At 35.4% G+C, this 16,495-nt stretch overlaps 1 protein-coding gene across 3 annotated transcripts in view; it reads left to right on the forward strand.

The window, feature by feature from the left end:
- Vps13a (vacuolar protein sorting 13 homolog A) overlaps positions 1–16,495 on the forward strand; it is a 172,800-nt gene that overhangs the window by 24,408 nt on the left and 131,897 nt on the right. For all 3 annotated transcript variants that reach the window (XM_052188728.1, XM_052188738.1, XM_052188745.1), the window contains exons 7-17: positions 630–689; positions 2,661–2,720; positions 2,932–3,012; positions 3,314–3,371; positions 10,295–10,422; positions 10,605–10,711; positions 11,438–11,609; positions 13,303–13,365; positions 13,812–13,941; positions 15,219–15,313; positions 15,586–15,728. In XM_052188728.1, coding sequence (XP_052044688.1) covers positions 630–689; positions 2,661–2,720; positions 2,932–3,012; positions 3,314–3,371; positions 10,295–10,422; positions 10,605–10,711; positions 11,438–11,609; positions 13,303–13,365; positions 13,812–13,941; positions 15,219–15,313; positions 15,586–15,728 — 1,097 coding nt within the window. The remainder of the gene's footprint in view (positions 1–629; positions 690–2,660; positions 2,721–2,931; positions 3,013–3,313; positions 3,372–10,294; positions 10,423–10,604; positions 10,712–11,437; positions 11,610–13,302; positions 13,366–13,811; positions 13,942–15,218; positions 15,314–15,585; positions 15,729–16,495) is intronic.

Below are 16,495 nucleotides of genomic sequence, written 5' to 3' on the forward strand. Positions count from 1 at the left end.
TGGATATGACAGAGCTTCCAGATGCTTGCAGCTTAAAAGGTGACAAAAGAGCCTGAAATTGAAATAAACAAAAGTCCATTGTATACATGGAAAGACCAAGTCTATTTAAAAAATGTTGAAAGTAGTATGTCTTTGGGTCTAAAGTACTTACTATTATTTTACATCCTAAAGTGCATAGAGATTGATATTTTTAAACACATTGGTGGAGAATTTATGTGCAAATAGAGTTGTTTTTTTTTTTTTTTTCCTTTCTGGCAAAAATTGGGGCTGAAAACAGTGACTGTCTCAACTGTTAAGTTTCAGTCCATCCCAGGAAGGGGTAGAGCTTCTGAATTGTGCCTGATTAGTTCTTAAGGAGAATAGTAGTTATCAAAGAGGGGCCTGGAGTAAAGGACTATGCAAAGGCTCAGGTTCTAAAGCAAAGCAGGCTTACTTTTGCTTCGGCCACCTGACTGTCTCTACTCAGTGACACACAACTTTGTTTTTAGAAAAAAAAATAGCAGAATTGTCCTGAAAAATAATTTTTGAATATTTGAAATAAGTTATTTCTCAGATATTTGTCTGTTTCTATGAAGTAATTTTTGGCCAATTGACAAATCATCTAAGTAATTTACTTTGTTTTTCTTCAGATCACAAATCAAGACAAACCACTCTCTTTTGGTATTTCCCTTCAAAATATCAGCCTTCAGGTATTTGGTTCAAAAGAAAATGTAACTTTTAAATTGTGTAGCATAGTTAGATATATGCTTATGTCAGTATCAGAAGCATTCCAGGTATATGTTTGTTGACTGTGTAGAACTGGATTAGGAAGACATTAGACTTGATTGGAATTGAGGAGTAAGTATGTGCTCATTTCCAAAACTGTCAATTTGACTTAAGCTGATACAGGTATTTTATGTGGTTCTTCTGTTAATTATCTGTTTATTTTACTATGTTTTTCACTTTTATCTTTGTAGCTACATATAATACAGTTCAGATTTACTCCAGTTCAGCATTGCATCTTCTATTTAGTTCTTATATAGTTTTTTGTTTGTTTGTTTTGGTCTTTGTTTGTTTTTTAAAACATGGTTCTTCAAGTCAAAAAGAAAAGATTGGGGGTGAAGGGGCAGACTCAGATATTACCAGGTAACCAAGGATGGTGGCTGCTGTCAGCGCTGTGGACATTTTGAAAAATATAGATAATTACTAGTTATATTTAATAATTATTATTAGTATTAATTATTAGTAGAAAATTATTGCTACAATAACAACAGTAGTTTTATTTATTGAAAATATTTTTTGTGTATTTGTGTGTGCCTGATTTGTTTATGTGCACCATATGCACATCACAGGAGCCCACAGAAGTCGGGGGGGGGGGGGGTGTTGGATTGCATGGAACTAGAGGAACAGGTGATTGTGAGTCACAATGTCAGTGTTGGGAACTGAACCCTGGTCCTCAGCAACAGTCATCCTCACTCTAACCACTGAATCATCTCTGCAGCCTCACAGACAGTGCCTTTCATATTAACTTTCAAGGTTCCTGGAAACTTGTCTACCATACAAGACTCATACAGTTACAAACTCTTGCCTTGTCATTCTGATATATATTTACTTGTATGTTTGTTATCACTAATTGTTGCAATGATGGTGCTTGGCATGTTAGATAAGCAGTCTACCACCAAGCCACTTCTTTAGTGTGAAATCTATGCTTTAAAAGTCACCCCTGGTGATTATAATTCATGCTAAAGTTTGGGATCCATTCTTTTAGTCAGTTCTTCACATAGCAGTGGGACCATTTCTCTAATATCAAGAATCTGGCAAGGTGTTTGCCAACACTCTAGAAGCTGAAGTAGTATCATGAGCTCAAGGCCATCTTGGCTCCATAACAGGACCCTGTTTTGACAGAAAAAATCATATACAGATAGAGATTTGAATACTGTATTTCCCATTTCTTATTTCTAAAAATTTTAAGTGTTTTGGTTTGAACCTGGGGCCTTCTGCAGCATTCCTTGATAAGTATTTTTCAGTATGCACCTGGCCTTGTCCTCAGTGACTTAGATCATTTTGAGTTTAAAATCTGGAGTCTTGTCTTTAGTGTGTATAAAACCTTTGAAATATGACCCTAAGTAACATTTGGTGTTTCATTTTTCCTTCCTGTTTTATTCTTTTGCCATATCTGGGACCTCTTTTAAAATATGAACAAAACAAAACCAAAACAAAACCAAACAAAGCCAATTAATATTAAACAATGAACCAAAACCAAAACAAATAAGCCAACATACCCAACTATATTGTCTTGCCTTACAATAAGTAGTATCTATTCATGGTGTATGAACTGTGGTGATTATAAAGCTCTTGAAAGGAGTCCTTTCACCAGGTGTTAGGTTAGTCATCGTATCTGGCACACCTTTGAGCTTGATTTTTTTTTTTTTTTTTTTTTTGCGCCATGTTTTGTCTGCTGTATATTGGGCTTCCTAAATTACCTGTTTGAATTTACTCATGTCTGTTTGTTTTTGACCTGTGAGTTCTTTGAAAGCAAAAGATTAGTGTTAGTGGTCTGATACTATTTTTGACTAAATGATAGATATGTTTTCAAAGGCATTTTCATGGGAAATTGGTCTTAGGGTATGATAATGACCTGCTTCTTATATATAATGCTCTTTTTTCACTCCCCTCTTCAGACAACTGATCAATATTGGATTCCATGTTTACATGATGATACTGAAAAACTAGTTCGGAAGGTAAAATAAATTCTATCCCATGGACTTAATAAAAAGGAATTTTAGACAAATGATGACTTGTGTGTGTGTGTGTGTGTGTGTGTAAACATGTGTAAACATGTCTAGTTGTGTTAACTTAGAATAAGACTCAATTACTTGAGATTTCTGAGCATAGCAAAAATTAAAAATTCTTTAAAAAAAGTAACAGACATAATAAACTTTTTATTTTCAGCTAATCCGATTAGATAATCTCTTTGCTTACTGGAATGTGAACTCCCGGATGTTTTATTTGAATGATTATGATGAATCATTGGTAAGTAAATATTTACCATATTTGCATATGTGCATATTTGTTGTATTATAATTTGTATAATGTTTAACTCATACCAATCCTAGATTTAGTATTGCTTCTAAACAAAATCCAGTAGGAGTTTTAGAAACATAATTAACTGGAACATTCTTTCATAATAGTTAATAATACATTGCTTAGTTATATCCTGGTAAACATTGAATTATTTTTCAGTTTCTTTTAAACATTCTTGTAGATAATATAAATTTGTAGGATAAAGGTATATTTGCATAAATATAAATAACAACTATTTGTCTTTTAATAGGAAGTCTTGAAAAATGGTATTGTCCATGAAAATATTGTTCCAGAAGGTTATGATTTTGGTAAGTTATTAGATAAAATAAAAATATAATTAGAAAAATTAATATAAACTAATATGTTAATATTACTGATAAACTGGGTTATTTTATATTAAATTTTTCCTAGTTAAATATATATGTGTATCTATATATACATACATACTTTTCAACTTACTACAAATGAAGTATCTTTTCAATGTATTTTATTGGAATTTTTGGTTACATTTCAAAACTAGCAGAAAACACAAGAGAATGTTAATGAATTGTATTAGATCTTATTACTATTATTGATTATAGTGATGTTTATTAAGACATTTCAGAGTCATAAGTACAGTTTAATATAGCTAGCTGGTACAACTGTAGTGATGTTATGATCTTTTTGTTTATAAAGTATCCAAATCTGGTTTCTTTCCAGCTTCTGGCTATTATAAATAAGGCTGCTATGAACATAGTAGAGCATGAGTCCTTATTACATGCTGGAGAATCCTCTGGGTATATGCCCAAGAGTGGTGTAGCAGGGTCTTCCGGTAGTATTATGCCCAATTTTCTGAGGAACCGCCAGGTTGTACCAGCTTGCAATCCCACCAGCAGTGGAGGAGTGTTCCTCTTTCTCCACATCGTTGCCAGCACCTGCTGTCTCCTGAGTTTTTTATCTTGGCCATTCTGACTGGTGTGAGGTGAAATCTCAGGGTTGTTTTGATTTGCATTTCCGTGATGATTAAGGATGTTGAACATTTCTTTAGGTGCTTCTTGGCCATTTGATATTCCTCAGTTGAAAATTCTTTTGTTTAGCTCTGTACCCCATTTTTTAATAGGGTTATTTGGTTCTCTGGAGTCTTAACTTCTTGAGTTCTTTGTATATATTGGATATTAGCCCTCTGTCAGATTTAGGGTTGGTAAAGATCTTTCCCAATTTGTTGGTTGTTGTTTTGTCCTATTGACAGTGTCCTTTGCCTTACAGAAGCTTTGTAATTTTATGAGATCCCATTTGTTAATTCTTGATCTTAGAGCATAAGCTATTGGTGTTCTGTTCAGGAAATTTTCCCCTGTGTCCATGTCCTTGAGGTTCTTCCCCACTTTCTTTTCTGTTAGTTTCAGTGTGTCTGGTTTATGTGGAGGTTCTTGATCCATTTGGACTTGAGCTTTGTATAGGAGAAAAGAATGGATCAATTTGCATTCTTCTGCATGTTATCTGCCAGGTGAACCAGCACCATTTGTTGAAGAAGCTATCTTTTTTCCACTGGATGTTTTTAGCTCCTTTGTCAAGAATCAAGTGACCATAAGTGTGTGGGTTCATTTCTGGTTCTTCAATTCTATTCCATTGATCTACCTGCCTGTCACTGTACCAATACCAGGCAGTTTTTTTTGTTTTTTGTTTTTTTTGTTTGTTTTTAATCACTATTGCTCTTGTAGTACTGTTTGAAGTCCAGAACCCAGATGCCCCTTAGCAGAGGAATGGATACAGAAAATGTGGTTCATTTACACAACGGAATACTACTCACTTATTAAAAACAATGAATTTATGAAATTCTTAAGCAAATGGGTGGAACTAGAAAATATCATCATACATGGTATGCACTCACTGGTAAATGTATGCCCAAAAGCCTGGCATACATAAGATACAATTCACAAACAAAATGAAGCTCAAGAAGAAGGAAGAATAAAGTATGGAATCTCTGGTCCTTCTTAGAAGGGGCTATAAAATACTCACAGAAGGAGATACAGAGACAAAATGTGAAGTAGAGACTGAGGGAAAGACCATCCTGAGACTGCTCCTCCTAGGGATCCATCCCATATACAGTAACAAAAGCCAGAGACTATTGTGGATGCCAACAAGTGCTTGCTGATAGGAGCCTGATATAGTTGTCACCTGGGAGACTGCCAGTGTATGACAAATACTGAGGGGGACACTCTCAGCCAACCATTAAACTGGGCACAGGGTCCCCAATAGAGGAGTTAGAGAAAGGACCCAAGGAGCTGAAGAGGTTTACATTGCCATAGGAGGAACAACAATATGAACCACCCAGTACCCCCAGAGCTCCTAAGGACTAAACCAGGAACCAAAGAGTACGCATGGCGGGACCCATGGCTCCAGATGCATATTTAGCAGAGGATGGCCTTGTTGGACATCAAAGGGAGGAGAGACCCTTGGACCTGAGAAAGCTAAATGCCTAGTATAGGGGAATGTCAGGACAGGGAAGCGGGAGTGGGTGGATTGATGAGCAGGGAAAGTGGGGATGGGTTTGGGGATTTTTGGGTGGGCAGCAACCAAGAAAGGGGAAAACATTTAAATTGTAAATAAAGAATTTATTTAATAAAAAATTAAAATAAAATAAAAATTAAGTATCCAAAAACTTTTTTGAGATCAACTCTCAGTAGCCCAGGCTTGCATCAAACTTAGGGCAGTCTACCTGCCTTGCTCAAATGCTGTAATTAAAGATATATCTCACTTAAAAATGCACTTCTCTTATTGTTCGGTTATTTTAAGTGAGCATATATAACCCTCTGGTCCCCACTGTATAGCACTGGCCATCCTGGTGCTCACTGTATAATTCAGGGTGATAACAAATGCATATAGAAAGCCGGGCGGTGGTGGCACACGCCTGTAATCCCAACACTCTGGGAGGCAGAGGTAGGCAGATTTCTGAGTTTGAGGCCAGCCTGGTCTACAGAGTGAGTTCCAGGACAGCCGGGGCTAAAAGAAAAACCCTGTCTTGAAAAAAACCAAATCCAAAGAAACAAAACAAACAAACAAAAAAACCCAACAAATTCATAGAGAAGATAGATCTTCCTGCCTCAGCCTCCCAAATGCTGAGATTAAAGGCATGTGCCTCTGTTTCTGGCCTGTGTATTGCTTTTATAATGATAAGACAATTATTAAAATATAGAGGAAAAATAATTGAAAAATTCTTTAGCTTTGAGAATACTCAATGTCAACTCTTCATGCTTAACTTAGTTCTTGAATTTGGCTTCTTGACGTTAAAAGGCGTAGAAAATCATTGTTCAGAGTTTTTTTGGGAATCTCTGAAAGTTTCCTTTATATATTGCTATGTTTTTGATAACCTTTTCATAATTTCCTTAAATGGCACTTCAGCTAACTCAGCAGGTTTGTCATTGTTGTCATTGTTTTTTGTTTTCAGTTCTAGGGATTGACTGTTACCAAGCTGCATACCCAATCCCTTTAACAAAATCTTATTCTCAGTATTTTAAAATTAGTTTTGTTCCTATTTCCTTCTCAGAGGAAATAAAAAGTCAAGCTACTATCATATGTTTAAGATTCTGAGATACGTTGAGATTTGACTAATCTCCTGTGGATTAGTTAGAGCAAATTGAAAAAAGAAAATAATAACTCTAAAAGGAGATTTGGATAACAGAATTAGATTGTGGAAAGTAGAAAGAATGCTACAGGAATGATGTAGGGATGGCAGACAAAAGGAATAGACCCTATATCTGAAGAACCCTGTGTTCTCAAGAAGACCCTCTCCCCATGAACATTGTTGAGGGTCAGAATGCTTTTGTACTACTGTGTTAGCAAAACTGTTGGAAATTGACCTCTGTAACTAATGAGGACTCATGGAACTGTATCTCCCAGCTGTACTCAGTGTAGGACTGTCTTATAGCAAGGTCCTGGGGGAAGTTCCTGGTTCCTGGCTACTGTAGTGTGGAAGGCTGAGGAAGTAGTATCATGCAGTATATCCTTTATGCAAAAGGAACAAGACACTGGAGAAGTCATTTTACATCAGAGCTAGGCAGAGTGAACTTTTCCTCTGTTAAATGAACATGCTGGGACCTGACAGTGTCACTCGTGTTAATTTTCTTAACGTAGCATTATGCTAGCTGGTAAAGGAAAAAAAAAATACTAAAATACTAAGCCTAAAACTATTTTTTCCTGTTTTTACTAAGTGTTGAAAAGTGAATTTGATGTTCATAAGTTGATAGCTGCATACTCATTTTTCCTTCCTTTCTCCTGACTCTCCTTTCCTTTTCTTCTAGTTAATTGGATAAATACAACTTTTTATATGTTGAACTAGGAGTGATCCAGTAGAATGAACATTTAATGATGAAGAGATTTGGAAGGGTTTCTGGATTGATGTGGGAGAAGGGGTTGGTATATGTTGCATAAATGGGAGTGAAATTTTAGGGACAGGGAATAATTAGGTCATCTTGTAAGACAGTTTAGTTGTAAGAGAAGAATCTTGGTATTGACTAAATCAGTAGGAGGAAATAGGAGTTAATGGAGTTTCTCTTCTGAGTATGTATGCATGTATTTAAAAAAATCTTAGTATTGAAGGAATCTGAAGAGAAAAGAGGCTACAAAATAGTGGTGTAGAAGAAGAGAGTGGTCTGTGTCTAGCAGTGTTTTTGAAGTATGGTTCAAATTAGTAGCATTATAATTGCTTGGAAGCTTGTTAGAAGTGTGCATTTCTGGGCCTGTCTAGGGCCTTTTGCATCCAACTCTCTGGGATGAGGCCTTTCACTCATAAGCTCTTCAGGTGATTCTGATGAGTTTCAGTTTGCACCTGGAGTATGTTAGACACAGTAAACAGCCATTCAGTCAGATAGTTTACATTTTGCAGGCCACAAAATCTGACACATATCTCTTTGTTTCTTTGAAACAACTCTTTTAAAGTGGAATATTCATTCTTGGCTAATTTGTAAAAGTAACTTTTAATTCCTCAGATGAAGGGATGTGCTAGGGGTAAATACATGGCTTGGGCTGAGCCCAGAGCATTGCTTTCTGAGTTCTAACTATGTGTAGGCCTAGGCCTGGAAGCTTCTAGCCTCTGTAGAATCTTATCTAGGCCCATAATGTTTCACACTCTGAGATTTTCTGCTAATAAACTCACCTATTCTAGTTCTTTCTGATTTCTGGCTTGCTGGTTTAACTAAGCTGTTCTGGTTCAAATTCCTCTGTAAGCTCACTGGTTCAATCTGTCTTCTCTCTGTTGTTCTGCCTGGTCTCATACTAACTTTAGCAATTTGTCCTATTCTTCTGGCTCCTTATTTCTCTGGCTTTAACTACCCTCTGCTGACCTGCACTGAATTATATGAGCTTATCACTAATGAATTCAACCCCACTATACTGCGCTCACCACACTGACTCCTAACTAATTCAACTCTGAACTGCAATGAACTGAACTGACTTGAAATCAACTGGCTGAACTGGTTTAACTCTTTCCTCTTGTACTGCTCTTAAGAAGACTCTTTCCGGTCCTCCTGAGAGTTAGGTGAATCCTATCTCTTGACTTGCTCTGCCAAATCTTTCTATGATCCATCACTTTGTCCCCCACTCAATTAGACATTACTTCCACACATGGCTGCTTCCTTCTACAAGGTAATTTTACCTTAAAGGTACATTCTAAGGGTATGTCTGTTTTCCAGCTTGATGGATTAATGGTGTGCAGTGTGACTGCATTCTAGCCAGATCACACAGACTCAGGTCTTTGGATGTAATCCCTTTTCAGAGCAGCCATGTTGCTAGATTAAAATTCCTCCACTAACTGACCATGAAAGAAAAGGCTGTGGCATGGATTTAGTCAGTTCCCACAGAAACAAATAAGTTCAACTTAAAAAAATTTTTTTTAAATTAATTGATGATGGATCTTTAGCAGTTCATGATGAGTACAAGGAGTGTGGTGTGATTTCCCCATCTGTATCATTAAGAGTCTACTTAATATTTATAGTATTAAATTGAGCTACTATGATTGGGATGTTTTCTGGCTACACTGCGCTGTAAGTTCCAGGTGTGGAGTTGGTGGTTTTTGCTGAGCAAGCACTGCTGGAGTCAGAAGGGCAGTGTACTGATGGGAGGTTAAAATAGCTGCAGAGGGGAGGGTTGGAGGAGGGGTGCGGAGCAATCATCACTGGGTATGAAGTTACTTTTAAGTAGGAACAAAGAGATGTAGACTGACTAGGTAACAACATGCATATTTCAGAACGTAGAAAGCGAGGCTCGAGACATGGCTTAGCTCCTTAGGAGTGCTTGCTGATTAGCCATGAGGACCAGAGTTTGGATTCTGTTACCCATGTGCAGCTCACAAATGCCTGTAACTTCATTTCCAAGGGGTCTGAGGCTCTCATCTAGCCTCTCTGAGCAGTCTCCAAACCCCCAAATAATTTTTTTAAAAGTGAGAAAAAAAATCTATTGAAATTTTTATCATTAAAAAGTTGATGGAAAATTAAGCAGATATGTTTGAACTGATATTACCTAATGTTTACATTAATTATACTACTTAATATAATTATACCAGTGTTTAATTACAATACATGTCAAAATAGTACATAGATCACATTAATATCTGCCAGTTTTATTCTTGTGTCTATTAAAAAATAAGGAAGAAATAAAATGAGCTTTAATTTTAGCAGGGTAAGATTGGAACTGAGTATGTAAGTCAAAGGTGAAGGTTGGAAGAGAGGCGGCAAATCAATGATGCATAGATTCTTAGGGTTCAAGTATGGATTTGTATTCACACAGAATATTTAGGTTTAATGTATAATGTATAAAAGATGGCTGGGGTGGTTAAAATGAACATGTATTGTTTGTATATACAACAAAGTGGTGTTGGGCCTTGTCTAGATTACACTGTTGCTGCCCTCTTGCCTACGTGCTGGCTACTGTTGGTGCTGTCATTTGATCTGAGCCAGAAATCCTGGATACATGTTTGCCAATTGAAAAGAATAGGAGTTTACAGAAAGATTATCAAAAAGTAGAATCTGATAAATACAATCTTAGTATTTCTAATATTCTCTAAATTAAATCTAGAACTAAAATGAATTCTTCTCAACTAACTTGTGAAGAGTTTGTCTAACCAAACAAAGTACTATGGGAACTGGGGACTGTGGAGAGGCTGTGATAGAGGTTCAAAGATCTTTATTGTTGTTCTGTTTAGAGCTTGAAGAGGTTTTAAACAGAACTCTAATTTTTTTCAATTTGTATTATTTTTCAGTTTTTCGACCTATATCTGCTAATGCCAAACTTCAGATGAATCGACGCTCAGATTTTGACTTTTCTGACCCCAAAATAAGCCTGGTTATTGAGTTACATACCATAGCAATTGAGTTTAATAAACCACAGGTGATTTTCTTTGATGACATTTAGATTGAGTTATTGTTTGATAAAACATTGTTAAGATTTATGTGTTTTCTGAAATTCATACTTTTATAACATTTCCTTAAAAACTTGATAATTTAACTTTCACCATAAGTAACTGAACAGGAACCCAGAAATATTTAAGAGTTTTAACTGTCTTTTCCTAGTATTTCAGTCTCATGGAACTGCTCGAGTCAATTGACATGATGACACAAAACCTGCCATACAGAAAGTTCAAGCCCAGCGTGCCTCTCCACCTCCATGCCAAAGAGTGGTGAGCACCTCGGTTGGGAAGATTTAGCAAATGTTCATTATTTCTAACAATCCTAATATTTAAGAATGTATCAAAGCTAAATTTACTGTGTGTGTGTGTTTTTTTTTTTTTTTTTAAAAGAGTTGGTGCAAACTGATTTGGGGCTAGAAATAAATGTAGGTTCATGTGTTAATGAATTGATTCAAGAATTTCTTCAAAATGGAATTTACAACTAGAAATCTTAAAGTACTATACTTTCATGTACTGTGGAAGGATCAATATAGCTTCCCCTTCCCAATTCCTGTTTTTTTCCTCCCAGACTTTCCTGTCTGACACTTTAGAACTGTATTAACTCAGCTTGAACTTTTCTACCTCAGATGGTTCTGGAAGGCTAATCTGTTTAATTTAATTTTAAAACTTTTAAAATTTTACCTTTTTAAAGTTATAGTTCAATTTCTAGAACTTTTAGTCCTTCTTTTAGGTAACTTTTTCTCTAACTATTGGCAAGTTTTCCCCTTATGCCTTAAGTTACTGTTTTTTTTTTTTTAAACAAAATTGAATGTTTTATTTTTATGTTGTAAGAGATAGTAATAATCAATGGAATGTTGCTATAGAATGTTTAGATAGTGTACTGTTTTCATAGTCTCCTTATTGTAGTTGTTATTCATGCTAGAGAAAACAAATTAAGCTGTTTTGGTATTGTTGATTTGGGTGTAAGTTTGGGGTCTCTGTCTCTCTTTTAACTAGGTGGGCCTATGCTATACATGGTATTCTTGAAGTAAATGTTGGTCCCAGTTTACGGATGTGGTCATGGGAGCATATTAGAAACCATAGATCCAACATGAAACGATACAGAGAATTTTATAAGAAAAAGTTAACAAGTAAGAAGCCATCTCCTGAAATTCTCATGTTTTTGGAGGTTAGCATTTTAAAACAATCATTGATTATTTTACTGAGCATAATTTCTCCCTAGTCTATTTATCTGCCTTTGTTTTTTCTTTTTTTTTAAACATTTACTTGTGTTTGTATGTGCATGTCAGAGGACAGCTTGGAGTCAGTTTTCCCTCTTACCATGTGAGTTCAAGGGATCAAGACAGTCAGGTGTGCTAGCAAGCACCCTCACCTGCTGAGCCACCTCCACGACCCTTCTCCCCAGTTTTTAGTGACTGCTACTTTTTGATTACTTAGTCTGCTTTTTACTGACTATACTCTGTCTTTCTTATTTGGGCATTTTTGTACTTTTACTTATCACTTTAGTTGTGTAATAAAAGGCCTGGTGAAATCATCCAGTGAACTTTTGAAATTTAAATTATTTTCAGGTAAAAAGATTTTGCATTCATGCACATTGTAGTATGATGGTTCGTTTTCTATCTTTTGTCTCAGAAGCAATTGCTCTATCACTTTTATTCTTCTTTTTTGGTATCCAGACGATTTTTCTGCTATGGTCTCACTGTGTTAGTGGAGTTTCTTCTATATGTGTGAGCCCCTTCCTATCTATGTGCATGTGCATCTCTGCTTGGCTCCACCTGCCCGTTCTCTGCACTTCCACCTTAGCCCTTCATCCTTACACAGGCATCCTTCATTTTCTGCCTATACAGATAGTTTGTATCTTAATTTTGTGGTAGCTATAGTCTTTATCAGCAACATGTTTAGTTATGTCTTGAACTATATATAATACTTTTGTACTACTGTTGACTTTGAGCATTAGGACTTTTTAACGTAAGGACTTTTTTCTTTTAGACAAAGTACAATTTGGATGGACCTGGGGAAGCTAGTTTCTTTAAAGAGGTGCTGCCATTCTGAGTCTAGATGGATATCTAGTGGGAAATTCTGCAGAGATTGAATTTTTACAATTTCAGTTTTAACATAGATGATTGTCTGACGACAAGCAGCAATAACACATTCTTGGGTTGAGAGGTCTTTTAGGGGGTTTTTAATATCCTTAGTTATGGTCTTAACCAGAATCCTCTAAGTATATTGGATAGCACAATTCTGTGTTATGCTTTTGATAGAGGAATAGTTGCTTGTTGTAGAGGAGAAAGTTTGAACCTGAAACTTGGAAGTAATCATGGGAAGGCACAAATGTGATAGGATTGTAGTTTGTCTCAGTTTTTGTCCATATCTGTAAACAACTCGGAAAAGCACAAAAAGATATAATAGTTTTTAAAAACAGATTTCAAGTACATGTATACCTACTTGAAATATCTTAATAATGGTGTAAACTATGCCTATAAGATGAAGGATTTATTACATTATTAGTTAATGGTTTTGATATCTTTACCCAGATGAAGGACATTTTAAACAATGCATTATCTTATCTTTTTGAACGATTTCTATCTATATTTGTAAAGATTGTAATTCTGTGATCATGTCAGGGATGATTTATCTGTTCATAATTACTCTGTTCTAATTTCCAAGCTCCTTTATATGTGCTATCAGTGTGTATTTATGTTAATAAATCTTGCATCCCAGAATGTAAGAGATAACACACTATTGGTTTTCTATTTTTTGTTTCTATTTTGTTTTGTCTTTCCTTAGTATAGTAGCTTATATTCTAAAGTTGAATATGTAAAGTTAAAATACAGTTAATACATTTTCCCCTATATTTTCAGGAGTTGGAGAAAACCTTGGATGTCTTTAATATAACCATAGCTAGACAACAGGCAGAAGTTGAGGTAATTTCAGATTATCATTAAATTAATAAAGTAAATCAAATGTATTTTTATGACAGTTAATGTAATATCATTATTATTGTGCAAAAGACTGTTTGAAGAGTTCAGATGTGCTTTCTATGTGTTAAGAAAATATAAGTTTTTGTAACACTTGTAAAAATAAGACAAAAATAGCTTGTAATTGGATTTATAAAACTTAAGAGTTCATATGTAGATGCAAAGTTAATTCCACCTACCTGCAATTTCTTTATCTTGTTAGGCCACAGGGAGAATCATGTTCCTAAGCCTTTTTCAGTAAATTTTGCAGCTACTTTATTATATTGTTAGTATATACATGTACTTACATTTATTCAACTCAAAATAGATTCATTTTGGAAATATCCTGCTTCCGTTTCTTTTGATTACTAAAGCAGGGATGATTTCTTATCTATTGGAAATTTTTATTTTAGGTAAAGAAAGCTGGATATAAGATTTACAAAGAAGGAGTAAAAGATCCAGAAGATAATGCAGGATGGTTTAGCTGGATGTGGACTTGGTCAGAATCAAATGCTAATCAACAACAAGATGTTAAACCTGGAAGTATGTTCATTCCATTTTACATTAGTATAGTTAATCAAGTGTTGACATAATGTTTGTAAAATTTTCTAATTAAAACAGACATGTAAATATGTATTCATAATGATAAATTGTTAATTATAAAATTACCATTCCTTTCAAATATATGTTCGATAAAGTAGTTGAAACAACTTTCCTGATGCTGCAGACAAGCTGCACACTGGGGACACTCTGTGTAGCTCATGAAGTGAGGTAGCAGGTAGACACAGATTGTGCAGTGCTCTAAGCTGCTGGAGAGCTTCCTTGAAGTCGCTTCTTGGGAACATTTTTTTTCCTCCCTCTCTTTTTGGCACGTGTGCTTGGACTTGCTGTGGAGTAAGCCCAGGCCTTGCTTACACATTGACATGCACTGTACCACTAAGTGGCTGACCCAACGCCATAACCACTTTAAGTAAACAGGTTTTTGGTTTTTGCTGTGAGGTCTTTCTTTGTTGCTGCAGCTGAGCTTAATCACCCTGTCTTTCTGACTCAGACGCTGGATAGCTGAGATGACTAACAATATGATTTTTACTCAAATAATGAGAATCATAACTTTGCAGTGTTAGGGACCTAGATATATGATACATCTTGGATTTATCACTTGTTGGCAGCATGATTTAGTTAGGTGTGCTAATTCTGTCTGTAATCTTGGAGAAAACTAAGATAGTATATTTACTACTTTGTATTGATTAATGCAGTTCCATTAAATTCTTGCCTAAAACAGATATTGAAAAAAATTATATTGCCAAACTTTTTAAAATTGCCAACACAAATATATAAGAATTATTTATAAAAGATATTATAGGGCTGGAGAGTTGGTTTAGCAGTTAAGAGCACTCTTCCAGAGGTCCTGAGTTCAATTGCCAGCAACAATGTAGTGGCTCACAACCATCTGTAATGGGATCTGATGCCCTCTTCTGCTGTGACTGCAGAGAGTAATGGTGTACTCATATACATTAAATAAATAAATAAATAAATCTTTAAAAAAAAGACATTATAATATCAATAAGATTTGTGGGCCAGCAAGATGTCTGAGTAGTTATTGTGTTTGTTTCCAGATTTGGTGATCTGAATTTGATCCTTAGCTCCCACACAATAGGAGAGAATCAACTCCTTAAGATTGTCCTCTGACCTTCACATACACTCGGTGAACACACACACACACAACAAAATTCTAAAATATTTATTTATGAAGCTAGGTAAATTATGTTTGTTTTATATTGTTAGTAGTAAGACCATAAAGCATTTATTTATGATTTTAGTTCTTGAAGAAATGTTGACACCTGAAGAAAAATCATTACTTTATGAAGCAATTGGTTATAGTGAAACAGCCGTTGATCCAACCTTGCCAAAAACAGTAAGATATTTTTCTTGCTTTGTGTCTTTTAATGTTAGATGTGCCTGCTCTAATTCTTCCAGAAATAATACGTTGCTGTGATCTTTTTGGTTTTTATAAATACAGGTTTTATCTTAATTTCCAAACTATGGACTAAATTATTATTGTAGTGATTTCTTTGGTAGATGAAGGATGCTTTTGGTTTTGAGAACACAGGAGTCACACAAATAAAATTGTTTTGTTTATCTATCTCTCCCGATCCCCGCTTCTGTTTTATTCTGAATATTCTCTAGTTTGAAGCCTTGAAGTTTTTTGTTCACTTGAAAAGTATGTCTATTGTTCTAAGAGAAAATCGCCAAAAGCCGGAGCTGTTAAACGTTGTAGTAGAAGGACTTAGTACTTCCATTGTGCAAAGACCAGGAGCACGAGCCATAAAGTAAGTATACACTTATTTTCTTTATAGGTTAAGTAACACTAATCTGAAAATCAGAATTTTCATATGTTTTGACTGTGAACAGCATAATTCCATATTTGATTTGATGTAGTGTAAAAACACAGGCATACTAAAAATATTGTATAAAATTACCTTCGGACTATAAATGTTAGGTATATGTAAAGCATAAATTCCATACTTAGACCTAGCTCAGTCTCAAAAAGATCACATCATCTCTATGCAAATATTAACAAATTCCCCTGAAGTCTGGAGTTTGGTTCTGAGCATTTTACATAAGGTGGATACACAATATCCTTTTTTGGTCAGCCTATGTCATCAAGAGGCCCATTTCCTAGCTTGGATCAGTTGGCAGATGACACAGTGGTTCTTTGGATAGCACAATTATGTCTTGTGCTCTTTTTAGTGGCTGGAATGTAGTCAAAGACTCAGAGGCTGGGAGTGGGGCCTCCTCATTCAGCTTATCAAGGTTTTCATCTGTGTGCTGTGCCATGAGCATCTCTGCCATTGAATATGGTTTTGGTGTTTGAACAGAAAAAGTTGCCTTGTTTTGTTGGGGCACTTAGATTTTTGAAGGGTCATTTTAACCACATGAAAACTTTAATTATAGGATAGCTTTAGAACATTTTGAATAGGATAAGACTCCACTATGTCAGTAATATAGTTCTCAGACTGGTCAGTACTTTTCTTTAAAAACAGAACAACAATAAGATATGGTAGGGAGTGCTGGGAAACAGCTTCGTGGGCAAAGT

The sequence above is a fragment of the Apodemus sylvaticus genome, chromosome 1, assembly GCF_947179515.1.
Source record: "Apodemus sylvaticus chromosome 1, mApoSyl1.1, whole genome shotgun sequence".
Lineage (NCBI taxonomy): Eukaryota > Metazoa > Chordata > Mammalia > Rodentia > Muridae > Apodemus > Apodemus sylvaticus.